General features: G+C 31.4%; 2 protein-coding genes across 6 annotated transcripts in view; one reads left to right on the top strand and one right to left on the bottom strand.

The window, feature by feature from the left end:
- Window positions 1-1,831, top strand: part of LOC125857000 (uncharacterized) — a 154,197-nt gene extending 152,366 nt beyond the window's left edge. For all 5 annotated transcript variants that reach the window (XM_049536660.1, XM_049536666.1, XM_049536665.1 and 2 more), the window contains one exon: window positions 90-1,831. In XM_049536660.1, coding sequence (XP_049392617.1) covers window positions 90-1,152 — 1,063 coding nt within the window. In that variant the 3' untranslated portion in view covers window positions 1,153-1,831. The remainder of the gene's footprint in view (window positions 1-89) is intronic.
- A 2,467-nt stretch (window positions 1,832-4,298) lies between these two features.
- Window positions 4,299-5,035, bottom strand: LOC125856859 (uncharacterized). The gene has a single exon (XM_049536506.1). The coding sequence runs from the start codon at window positions 4,994-4,996 to the stop codon at window positions 4,421-4,423; it is 576 nt and encodes a 191-aa protein (XP_049392463.1). The 5' UTR covers window positions 4,997-5,035; the 3' UTR covers window positions 4,299-4,420.
- Window positions 5,036-13,976: the final 8,941 nt, after the last annotated feature.

The raw sequence follows: 13,976 nt of genomic DNA, 5'->3' as shown, positions 1-13,976 counted from the left end.
TGATTTTTCTTTTTATTGCTGTTTGATTCGTAATTTTTTTATATTTGAATGCTGCTCAACTATGACTTTTTCTTTCTGTGTGTTTTCAGGGATGAAACTTATGCTGATGGTCCTAAATTTGTGCGAGATAGGATTCAGGACCGGTCATTTGGCAGCTCAAGGGGGAACTTCATGCGGGGAAGAGGGAGGGGCTCGGCCCGGTTTGACAGTTTACGTAGAGAATGGGATTCTGGGCGTGATTTTGAAAGCTATGGAGGTGTAGCTGATTATCGCTTTAGACCTAAACGTAGACCTACTGTTGGGGAATCTGAAATTGAACGTAATGATGGACCGGATGGTCATTTCGTTCGGAGCAATACAAAGTTTACCACAATGCAGAGAAGAAATTTCCCTCGAATGCGGTCTAAATCTCCTGTTAGATCTCGTACACGGTCCCCTGGCCCTTGGTCATCTCCTCGGAGGAGATTGAATGAAGGATACAATAATGGTCCCCCAGATTCATCTCATCACAGGTCACCAGCTATGTACAGGGAAGATAGGATGAGGTCTTCTCCACGGACTTCTTTCACTGAAGAGATAGTTCCTCGAAGACGTGATTCCCCTTCATATACTACTCGGCGTCTGAATGATTTGCGGGATGTGGATGCTGTACAGGAGCACAGTCATCCGAGGTCTCTTTCTAGCAGAAGAAGTCCACCTGATCGGGTATTTACTAGAAGCAATAGGAGACTTGAGGTTTTAGATCGTCGGGAGAGGGTTGATGGGGATGAGTACTTTGATGGGCCGATACACACTGCTAGATTTCCTGAGCTTCGTGGTGGTGGAAGTACCGACGAGAGAAGGAAGTATGGTGAGAGGCGAGGAGGACCTGTTCGTTCTTTTCGTCCTTCTTATAACAGTGAAAATGACAATTTCCGTTTCCACCCAAATGGTGGCCCTAGGCCTTTTAGGTTCTATCAAGAAGGTGATGCAGAATTTGTTGAAAGAAGTAATACTAGAGACAGAGAATTTGATGATACTATCAAGGATCGGCCTTTACCTAGACGAATGAGAAATGTCGAAGAGCAAGAAGGTGGTAATTTTAGACAGAGTGGGCAGCTTTGGCATGAAGAGGAATTTGATGTCTCCAGATTGAAGAGAAGAAGATTTTGATTTGATATACCTGAAATATCAACAGCTGCACCATGGGAAACACTGTTTCAGCTTCTCTTTGTTCCTGAAAATGAATTGTTGTTCCTTGCTGACGTGTACAGGTGATATGCTGCGTGTAACTGAGGAACAGAGATAGACTTTTGAATGCATCTAGACAAATGTTAAATGTTGAAGAGGAAGAAGGTGACTCTAGACAAAATAGGGTTCTGGCCTGAAGAGGTGTTGATATCTCTCTGTCAAAAAGAAGCAGATCTTGACGTGATATCTCCATTGAACCTCGAATCTTTGGGGAGAATGCACTGATGCATGTCTTTATTTAGTAAAAAAGAAGTCTTGTTGCTAGTAGGCCGTCCAAGGAATGTGCTTTTACCATTGCTTTCTTTTGGAGGAGAAAACTACTAGTTTAAGATGCTCTACTATGCTGGCTTGAATGCTATTTTTACTAGTTTTAAGTTGCTAATATGCATGCTGGCTTTGTTTAAAGCTTCTGGTTTAAGTGCCTGGGTTCAGTGGTTCTAACCAGCTTGTGTTGGCCAGTTAGACTAACAGGTCGGTGACGGAAATTTGTCCAAGGTAAAATTATGCAGGTTAAGTATGATATTAACAATAACACCATCTGTGACACCTTTATCATTGAGATGGATGTACATACTACCTCATTTGCATCTCTTGAGACGTTCCCGTCCTCTTTTGTGTTTTTTTTGGTTTAACTGTTTGGAATTTGAAGCCACCGGTTTAACTAAACCAGGTTTGCTCTGAGTAGGCTCACTAAAGGGGTAAATCGCGCTGCACCAAAAAGTTATCCTGATTGAGATGGTTGTACATACTACCTCACTTGCATCTCTTGAGACCTGTCCTTGTCCTCCTTAATGTTTTTTTGGTTTTAACTATTCGGTATTTGAAGCCAGTTGAACTTATCTGGGTTTGCGTAGACTCTTGCTAAAGTGGCAAGGGCTCTGCACCAAAAAGGTTATCAATTCTCACTAATGGTATCAAGTGTTGTCCATAAAAAATTGTCCGTTCTCAGGGATCGAAGTTAAATCTCAGGGTTTGAATTCTCGACTTATATTATTTATCTTTTCTCATTGAAGGGTGTTATGCATAAAAAAGGTATCCATTCTCAGAGTTCGAAGTTTATTCTCAAAGGTTTGAATTCTCGACTTCTATTATTTTCTATTCTCATGGAAGGGGGTGCTATGCATAGAAAAGTTGTCCATTCTCAAGGTTCAAAGTTCAAACTCTGAGTTTGAATTCTCAACTTTCTATTATTTACCCTTTCTTATTGAAGGGTGCTATGCATACAAAAGTTGTCCATTCAAAAGGTTCGAAGTTTAGACTCTAAGTTTGAATTCTCGACTTTATATTATTTACCTTCTCATCGAAGGGATGCTATGCCTAAAAAAGTTGTCCATTCTTAGGGTTTGAAGTTCAATCTAAGGGTTTGAATTCTCGACTTCTATGATTTATCCATTCTCATGGAAGGGATGCTATGCATCAAAAAGTTGTCCATTCTTGGGGTTTGAATTCCTGACCACCATCATGTATCCATTCTCATTGAAGGGATAAAGTGTTGTGCATCAAAAGTTCTACATTTTTAGGATTTGAATTCGAGAGCTCTATTAATCCACCGTTAAGTCTCGATGGTCTCAATTATTTGACATATCTTTATTAATTGGTCGATTTAGTTTCAAATAACTAATGAGAGCTAGTAAACAAATAGCTAAATTTGATTTTGAACAAACTATGAAGATTGCAGAAAGTTCCAATCTCCATATAATTGAAGCAACCCCATTGCTTTATTTCGAAAACATTTAAGAATCTAATTATATAATCTATCTGTAATTATTTATAAGATTGAGACTTTCTGCAAACTTGATAGTTACAATGCGAACAAAAATATTAAGTCATTGATTCTCCAAAGAGGGTACCTATATTCATCAATTTTTTGGGAGTCATCGATTCTCCCAGCGATTACAATTACAATGAAAGAGGGAATTACAATGTGAATAGAAATATTAAGTCATCGATTCTCCAAAGAGGTTACCCATAAGCGTGGAAGAGAGGTTGTAATTGTCCTGAACAAAGATATTAATTTTAAGGAAAAAAATTATTCACTTTATTTTTTATGCTACTAAAACTTGCGATACTTATTCTGTCAAATATAAAATGTTACGAAATTTATTTTCCCCTACTTCTATTAGAGAAGTCATTTACCTAATTTAAACTGATTGAGGTCAAAAAACCATCCAAGGTTAAATTCAATAACACTACCGCAACTGAAAAGTTATCATACAAATGCACAGAAAAGAAAGGGTACAACGATATGTTGAGCAAATATGAGAAAATCTCAAATAGCTCAACTTGATGTCTGATATCTGCTTTGGGGTCTGACTAATCAAATATGAGTCGAGAAAATCTCACTTCGGAGGGTTAAATGCTTCCCACTAAAGACATTACTCCGTACTGAGAGTTTGAACACATAACAATTAACAACTCATTGAACCATATATATTATGGTTGGAAATGAAAAAAATCATATATGTATATGATGGATGTTTCAGTACTTTCTAAATATGATAACACTAATGTGACCTAATCGTTAATAAAGTTGATGCTCTCTTTGAAGATCAAGTTTCAAATTCTAATCGAAACAAAATATATTAGGTATTTTTTTTTTCTCATTTACCTAAACTTCAGTGAAACTTACTTGGTACTTTCACTGATGGAAGGTGATAAAAACTCGAAAAAATAATCTAGACACGCACAAGATGGCTCAGGCAACATGTTACTAAAAAGAATTTACGTGACAGCTCGATGCAAGAATCATACACAAAATCCAAGGAAGGGTCCTATCCCAAAAATGTTACATAGGCAGAGGTGAAGCCAAGATTTCTATTTTATAGATTTCCAATCATGATATTTTTTGCTAATTGGATTCTGAATATATCATTTAAGATTTCTATTTTATAGATTTCCGATCATGATATTTTTTGCTAATTGGATTCTGAATATATCATTTATATGCAGAATACCGTATTTGAGCTAAAGTTACTAGCTCCTCCCCTGCATGTAGGTACTAAAGTATCAAATTTCACGACTCAAATATGTAATCTATAAATTATAAGTAGATAATTTTATCGTTGCTCCGAGACAATTGGATACTAAAATCAGTAGCATTTAAAGCAACTGTGAGAAGTTTATCATACATACAAATGCACAAATAGGAAGAAAAAAAAAATTCTCAGAGAGCTCAACAATGGCAGCTCAACTATTTAGGCCAAACGCTAACTTTCTCTTTCTCATTCTTCAAATACACCGCCGCTACGGCGGCGACAAAATAAACCTGAATGAACACAATCGCCGGGGTATGATAATTAATCACACTCTTACCTGTTGCAAGCTCCACCAACAGCAATGCGGATAATCCAAGCATGGCGATCCGTCCATTGACCCGTTCTGAAAACGGGCTAAACCCGAATTCAACGGGTAAACCTTCGGAAACAGGTTCCTTTAGAGGAATTGGTGGGAGAAACACGTTCGACCCGGATCCGGATCCGGATCCAGATGAATCTTTTTTCCCCTTTCGAGTTTTTCGTACCTCCGCTTTCTTCCCTGTTCCACTACGGTACCGGAGACGGACTTGGGAGAGACGATTCTCGAAACTGTCGGGATCGGAGGATGAATCGGCGGTGGTTTGTTCGTCGGTGTCGGAAGGTGAAGATTCTTCAGTGGTGGCGCGTATGGTGAAGGAGAAGTACGACGGCGCGTGGAATTTGAGAGGAGATTTTGAGAAGAAAGGGTTTGATTTTGTTAGTTGCAGAGTAGAAGAAGTTAAGGTCGCCATTTTTTTTTTTAAGCTTTCAGTGCCTCTGGTTATGGTTAGTTAGATAAGAAGCTTTTTTAAAAAATATATATATATATATTCATTTAAAAGAAAAGAGGAAAAATATTATTTATTTTTTGTGAAATTTGTGGTTGGCCTTTCTTTTTATTTTGGCTAGAATTAATTTTAAGAAATTAATTTTTTTTTATTTAGAAATGAGATGAGAATGATAAAAATAAAATAAAAAGGAAAGGGAGGGGGAAAATGTGTCTCATCATCAACCACAAAAGTCCTATTCTCTATTCATGGATCAATGATGCTTCATTTTTATTTTAATTATATGGTGTTATATGTGCTAAATTTGTATTCAATAAAAATGAATAATAAACACTTAATAAAACTAATAGTAGAAATAAGATCGAAAGAAAATTGAGTCGACTGAATTTATAGTGTGTTCTTAAGCATTCGAGGTTATGTAATATATCTTTTCAGGATTGAATGACTTACTTTAGGTAAATAGTGGTGCCTCACATTTGCAAAATTTTGTACTCACTCGACAAACTACAAATCACACTTGAATTTTTAAGAAAGAATAGTAGATATCATTGAAAAAAATTATACTTAATATTTAAGGAAGAATCAGATAGTTATAGCTAACAAGAACTGCTTCAGAAAAATTACACTGCACATGACTAAAAATTTTGTTCAAAAAATAATCTCTAAATTATTTACAAAGTTGAAATCGAGCGAACAATGACGGCGCAAGACTTGTCTTCTTCTCATACCTTCAACAATATGAAAAAATGCTTTTATATTTAAACACTTGAAAGTTTCTCTCTGTCATCTCATCGTATACTTCTTCCAAAAAATGAAGTAGTAACATTTTCACTCTTCGTCAAAAAAATTCCCTCCATTTTTCAATCACTTCCAATGGTAAAACCCAACATGTGACTAATCTTGAATTTTTAACTTCATTTATTTTATGGACTGAAATTTAAGTTTAACGAGTTATTATTTTGACCTTGAAGACTTGCTCATAAGTAAATAAAATCTAGTTGGGCTAGTTTTTAATATTAATTAATTAGGAGCTTTTTTTAAATAATGATAATAATTTAAAGGTAAAGTTAAAAAAGTAACATTTAAAAAAATAAATTAATTTTAAAATTATATTATATATTATTATTGAATTATTGTTAAATCACCATGTGCAAGTTTATTGACTTGTTAGGAGCTAATGCGGATCAGATAAGCAAGTTTTATCATAGCATTGTTTTTTTTGGTTTTCACCCTGTGTCCGGAATTCACATTGGAGCTCCGACTAAATTCAGATTGCGCTCTATAGGGCCCATTCGGGGGTGGCACTCTCAATAGGATTTTCTCCATATCCAGGGCTCGAACCCGAGACCTGGTTAAGGGTGAAGCACTCCCACCAGTGCACTACAACTCATGAATAACTATTGAAGGTATCAAAAGAAAATGAGGTAGATTTAAAATTGTAGTTTCAAAAGATTAATTTTCTACTTTTTTAAAAAATTAATATAGACATAATTATAGATAAAACACAATGAATGAAAAAAAAAAACTCACATTAGCGATATCTATTAGTTGGAAATATGTTTTAGCCCTGCTAATACGTTGATTTTGAACCTATTATTTATCTTTTGGAATATTGTGATCGTCTGTAAAAATATAGAGAACTTTTAATATCTATATTTGACATTGAGGTATACAAATTAAAGTTGAATTTATCATGGACAACTTTCACAATCCTATAGCTGATTTATGTTTCATTATATATATGTGACTTGAGCTTGTTGTATGCTTATTTAAAGTAATTTTGGAAAATAATAAAAAAAAAAAAAAAGCAATTTTGGATAATAGATAGATCTTATACCTAATTAATCCATAAGACCAACTTCATCATGACGAATTAGTTTAGACAATCATCTTAATATAATTAATGAACCAAACCAAACTCTAATATGAGCAACCATTACCTAACTAGACTCGACAATCGTTAGCAAAGAGACAAATTCAGAATATAAGTTAAAAGAAAATGTAGAATATCATTACGTTCACATACTATTTTATGGATAATATTATGAGTATACGTTTAGTATAATAGAAAGAGGGTTCATAGTAAGAGCAAGGGCGGCTCAACGTGATTGGGAGCCTAAAGTGAAATTTCAATTTTGGGCCTAAAATATAAACAAATTTCATGTACGTATTTATTCAAAGTTTATTTTTCTTACATTATTTAGATGAAAATTATTAGTATTTTAATATTGTTTTTTCAGTAATTAGTTTTAGGTAAGATTTTATCAACTCAACATTGAAAAACATCCTTTCAGTGAGGCAATTATTATATGAATTGTTAACATAATTATATAGTAAAAATTTGGCAAATGACATAGTATAAGAAAAAAATTACTTCCTTTCCCTACTCTTTCATTAATTACCAAAAATCCTTTTTTTTAGTATTTTTCGGATACATAATATAGCAGTGTGGATACTTAATATAGCAGCGCGGATACTTAAATTATTAAGTTGTTAGCAGCACGGATACTTAATTAACGGGCGGATGCATAATATAGCAGCGCGGATACTTTAATTAATAACAGGCGGATACTTAAATTATTAAGTTGTTAGCAGCACGGATACTTAATTAATGGGCGGATGCATAATATAGCAGCGCGGATACTTTAATTAATAATGGGCGGATACTTAAACTAATAAAGTATCCGGTTAAGTTGAATTGGGGGAAAATAAGGGATTTTTGTATTTTAGTAAAAGAGTAGGGAAATATTGAGAATAGGTATAGAAGTGTTGTGTATTTAAGTAATTTTTCCAATTATATAAGTAATAAGTTGACAAATATTAAATAAAGATAAGAGTTAGAACCATAGAATTTGATGCAAGAAGTTGATGACTTGGTATACCCATTTTAATATGGTTGTAGTAATGCCTGAAACTAAAATTAAAAAAAAATTGTAATTCACTTTGTTCAACACTTTTCACAAATTCTTATTTTTAACAAAGTATAAAAGATGTTAAAATGGGTAAAATAATATATTTAAAAAAGATTATACTTTTTATCATAAATAATCAATTAGTTCTATAGAAATTTTAACACATAATTTATTCTTGATAAAATTTGGGGCCCCCAAATTAGGCAAAAGCCTTATTTGCCAAAGCATAGAGTCGACCCTGAGTAAGAGGAAATAATTGTTAATTATCCAAAATGTATATCTGTATCGACATGAGTTGTGATGGAATGATTTAGATTCTTTCATCATTAATTAGAGGTCTCGAGTTCGAGCCCTAAAAATGAAAAGAAATCATATCAGACAAAGTGTGAATCTGAATTAATCAACGATAATTTTAGGATAACAATTAAAATAGGATGGGGGAGTACTATATATTTTCTTTGGATATATCTTGAGTTTTTCTTTCAACCAAAATGCTTTATGATCTAAATTTTATTGACTTACACTACTCTGGCTATTCCCATCTAGGGAAAGTAAATATTTAGTTGTATTGGGTGTTTATTTTTATAAAAATTAACAAATTAAAATAAATATGTATAGTACTATTATTTCGCCATGACTAAGGACTTATAAGTAAGTGTTAGAGGGTGTATTATGTATATGCAAGTTCAAATATATTATATTTATTAATTGACTTGATGTAAATACTCATTAATGATATATTCAGTGTAATCTAACATGTTACATGTACAGTTTATGAAGGATAGAATGTACGTGGATAGACGAACATAATTCCTATCTCGTTGATGTAAAGTTGTTGTATTGGGAAGAACCTCATACTTGGTGTAAACACCCAGTATAAATAAAAGTTTACCTTATTTATTCTTTATAAAAAAAAATAAGGTTGTGTGTGTTGTGGGGGTGGGGTGGGGTGAGGTAGGGGTGGTCACGAGTTTTGGAGGAAGCAACTTAAATGATGATTTTTTTTATTCAGTGTTCGATATTAATATTGAGATATTGATTAATTCAGATTTGCGTTGTTTAAAGTCCTTTTAAGAAGAAAATATTTCATTTCAGGATTGATTTTCTTTTATACATTAAGCTCAAAACTCGAAACTTCTAATTAAAAATTGAGGGATCCTAACCACCCCATTATAATTTTTTGTGATATGTTTTGTAGAATTGAATAGTGAATTTAACAGACAAAGATTGGTAACCACTATAGCCAAACCCAAATAAGGAAATTTTGAAAAGTTGGTGAGAAATAGAGGATGGTGAGGAAGACTTTAGACCTAAAGTTTTAATTATTTTTTTCTTGTTTTGTTTTTGTATTCATGCATGTATATTGTTGAAAGAAGTCATTCCCATGCATGTGATTGAGACTTGAATTTTGATAACATGTTGTCATATTGTTTAATTGAATTTATTATTCGATCAGTATATTAGAAAAAGATAAAAGAAAATTTTAAAATCGTTCACATGCAAGAGATCAATAAATTTTCTTTATGGTTTGTGTTCTTCGTTTGTCAGAAGTCGGTTCATTGATTTACCTCCCTCGAAATATGTTAAAAGGTATAGTATGCATGTTTGATACGAAGGGAAATGTATTTTAGAAAAATAAGAGAATTTTCTTTTTACATATTTTGATTTCTTATATTCGATATGTAAATAAAAAATATTATACTAAAGATATTTATATATGGTATAATATAGTCAAATACTAATGAAGTGGGGTGGAGGCTGGGGATGGGGGGTTACGATAGTGGAAATGAAAATGAGATGAATTGAAGGGTAGAGAGGAGTAAGGACACAATAATAAGCAATGTTACTTGTAGAACTTGTTTTTCCTGTAATCATTTTCCTTGTTCTTAAGAAACTTGGCTTCTTAAAGAAAATATTTTTCAAAAAAATTGATCAACCAAACATAAATAAAAATTAAAAAATAATTTTATCTTTCTTGTACCAAACTATTAATTTGATTTGTTCGTGCATAAGAGTTTGAATTATGAATGAATTTAATTTTTGTATACTGATAATATTATAGTTTACGAAGACAACTACAAATAATGATGCACAAGGAAATTAGTTATTACCTAAAATACACTGCAATAAATTTGATACAACAATTTGTATGAAATTATTTATATATATTTATTCTACAAAATAAATATTATAAGGAATATATTTGCATTAATTTCTTTTCTTTTTTGTTTAAAAGGTGATCAACCTTTTTAACATTAGTAAACCATCTACTTATTGCCTTTTTCTTTCTTGCCTAATTTTTTACAAATGTCAATGGTTACATGTTTATTAGTGCATTAATATTTTTTGAACATGGAATTGGTAGATTAGGGGAGCTAGTAGTTTGGTTTGGGAAAGATACAACTACCGGTAGCTTCTTAAATAGTGACCAAACTAATTCCAAGACTTCATACTTACCGTCTCCGTCCACTTTTAATTGTTATATTATATTTTTTTCGAAAGTCAATTTGATTAATTTTGAAAATAAATTAGATTATATTAATTTGATATTTTAAACAAAAAAATTAGATATTCAAAAACTATACGAAAAGTACTATAAATTGCAATTTTTTACATATCAATATGCTAAAAATACATCAAAAATATTAGTCAAAGTTCATATCGTTTGACTCTAAAAAAAAAAAGAAACTATGACAATTAAAAGTGAACGGAGGGAGTATTTTTTATTTGGTGTTTAATATCCGTATTAACATCATATTAAATACAGATCTTCGGATTGCAAGGTTTATCGACTCTCCAATAGGATCTTTTCTATTTTTAGGAAGGGACAAAGGATAAATATATCCCCGAACTATCGTAAATGGTATATAAACACTCTCCGTCATACTTTTCGTTCATTAGTGTCAATGTCGTCCAAAAAGCGGTGCACATTTACCCCCCACTATAACGGAAGACTTATTTGGTACACGTGGCACAATCCTATGGCTCAATCTGATTCGACCAAATAATTAACTCAAAATTCAAATACCGGCCCATTACCCATTTAACCCACCCGATACAACCAAAAATTCAAATCTGAACATTGTTCAACCCCACAATCCCAAAAACAAATGACATTTTGAATCAGTGTTTTTGGGATCAGAATTCAACACACTGAGGATTCTCAAACATGAACATCAAACTTCAACCTGAAAAATTTCAATCAAATTACGCAATAAATCTTGAAATTATCTTCAATTTCTGCAAAGAAAAAAGAGCAATTTACAAAAATAACTATATTTATAGGGTTATTAAAATTCAACAGCTATAAGTATGTTATTTATTTAAAAAAATGACTACAATTTATGTCTTTTTCTAGTTGTATTTTGTATATGTTTTTATTTTTCTATTTATACACTAATACAGTTTTGATACTAAAAAAGGAAAATGTATTAATTGTACAATTAGCATATGTATACTTTGAATTCAAATTGGTATNCAAGGACACAAGTATTTATAAAAACTTAATGTATTAATATATCAAACAAGGTAAAATATAACAATTAGCATATGAACACGACAATTTGAAAAATGAATACACTGTCGTTAAACAAAAAATGAATACACCAATAAAGTATACTTATGAATACATTGTTGTTAAACAAAAGATTGATACATTGGACAACCTAGAAATAAGAAAAATGGAAAATAATAGAATGTGTAGGTATCAATGTGTGTAAGTATTCGGCTGTATAAAAAATTAATAAAGTCAACAAACGTCAATCTTTTTTTGGTCAAGTTTTTCCTGTACTACTTGAGGCTTGGTGTTAACTCAGGTATTTGCTTATAAAAATATAGTATTGATGTATCCAATTATACTTGTATTGCCTAATTAATCTTTTAAATTGGATAGATTACTTATGTATCCAAATATACTTGTATTCACAAATCACCTTTTCAACTTGTGTTAATATACAATACAAGTATCTATGTATATAAGTGTTCTACGATATACAAATTTGACAATCACACAAACCTCAATCTCTTTTTGCTCATGTTCTTCCCTACTATTTTATTTTATAACTATAACCATTGTAATGGAGAAAACAAAATAATTCTTCAATCAAGACCCTATAAAAATAGATGAAAATATAGATACAAATATAATCTTCATAAAAACGAGGAAAAATTCAATTAAAAGATACTTGATGAATTCAAAACACAAAAATTGCTCCTAGAATCTTCAAAAGGATCTTAAACTGAAAGGAATTTGGGAGAAAAATATTTAAAAAAATTGTGATATAGGGATATTGATGAAAGAGAAAGTACTAATAAGGGTAAACATCAAAAACTGATCACATAAAACGTGCCTAAACATTAATTAGTTATCCTTGTAATAATAACTTTTCTTTTTAAAACTTAATAACTATCCTGATTATTTGTATATAATTAACTTTGCTATTTATTGTGTAATTATATCCATATAACATAAAAGAAATAAATTGTAGTTATTTATTTTAAATGTATATTGATGTCTGCCATATTCTATAGTTTTTCCAAGAAAAAAACGAAACTCATGAAAGGAAAATGGGATTCTGAGCTAATACAGCTTATGTTTCTTCCCCAAATGGAAACAAAGTTTTGGAAACGAAGTTTTTGGAATCTTCTTCTTCTTAAGCTAAAATCAAAAAACAAATTCAATTCTTCAACCCACAATCCCAAAATTTCGATTCAGATTGAGATTTCAACAAATGTTCATGATTTCTATGTGGGTTCTCGAACATGAACATCAAATTCCAATGTGGGTAATGGGTGTATCGGGGTGGGTTAAATGGGTAATGGACAGGTATTTGAATTTTGTGTTAATTATTTGGTCAAATCGAGTTGAGCCTTAGGATTGCGCCACGTGTACCAAATAGTGAGGGGTAAACCGTAAATGTGCACGGCTTCTTGGACGGCAGGGGCATTAATGAACGAAAAGTATGACGGAGGATATTTATATACCATTTATGATAGTTCGAGATATATTTGTCATTTTTTCCTATCACACACGCTATATTGAACCTTTGTACTTGGAAATTGCATAGGTTCGAAATCCATGCCATTATTTTAAATTTTTTTCACATCAAAAGTGGTTACTTTTCAATCAACTTTCAAACATTGGTTATTTAATTTTTAAATAATTGGTCTAAAAAGTGACCAACGTGTATGAAACTTTTACCGCAAGTTCATGCAGAAAAGCGCGTTTGATAAGGAATTTTTCAAATTTTAAAATTCGAATTTGAGATCTTTAATTGAAGTTGGTGGAAATTCACTACATTCTTCGATCATATTCTTTTTATTCAACAATAGTTATCTATTATTAACTTGACACACACCTTAAGAAATTCTCCCTCCATTTCAAATTAATTGAATTATTTAGACATTTTTTATTTTTCAAATTAACTTAATTGTTCAGTTTTCAAGACTACTTTTAGAGTGTTCTTCCAATTTTATCCTTCATTAGTTAGTATTGGAATTAGTGATTAATTAATATTTAGTTATTTTAATCATAAATTTGACAATAATTAATAAGGGTAAAAATGAAAAGTTATGCCTAATTTATGTCTTAATCTTATTTTTTTAAAGAGTGTGAAATACCTCAACAATTCAATTAATTTGAAATGGAGGGAGTAATAAATAATAGGAGTAATATTACTATATTACCCTTAGAATATATTAAATTTAATGTTTTAGAAAATGTATTAGATATTTGAATTGTATTAATATTAAGGGTAAAATAGTCACAACATGATAAAATTATCTCTTGATTTTCTAAATTAAACAAATATTACTTCCTCCATTTCAAAATAATTAAATTGTTAAGGTGTTCACACCCTTTAAGAAAAGAAAATTATGACATAAATTAGCCATTACTTTTCATTTTTGCTTGCATTAATTATTGTAAAATTAATCTTTAAAATAATTCAAAGCAAATAAATTTTCTTGAACTCATCACATAGAAAATCTAAATAAAGGATAAAAATGAAAAAATGTTCTAAAAGTAGTCTTAA

The sequence above is a fragment of the Solanum stenotomum genome, chromosome 2 (assembly GCF_019186545.1).
Source record: "Solanum stenotomum isolate F172 chromosome 2, ASM1918654v1, whole genome shotgun sequence".
In the NCBI taxonomy this organism is placed as follows: Eukaryota; Viridiplantae; Streptophyta; class Magnoliopsida; order Solanales; family Solanaceae; genus Solanum; species Solanum stenotomum.
Note: the sequence above shows the minus strand (reverse complement) of the source record. Positions and strands in the feature narration are given on the sequence as shown.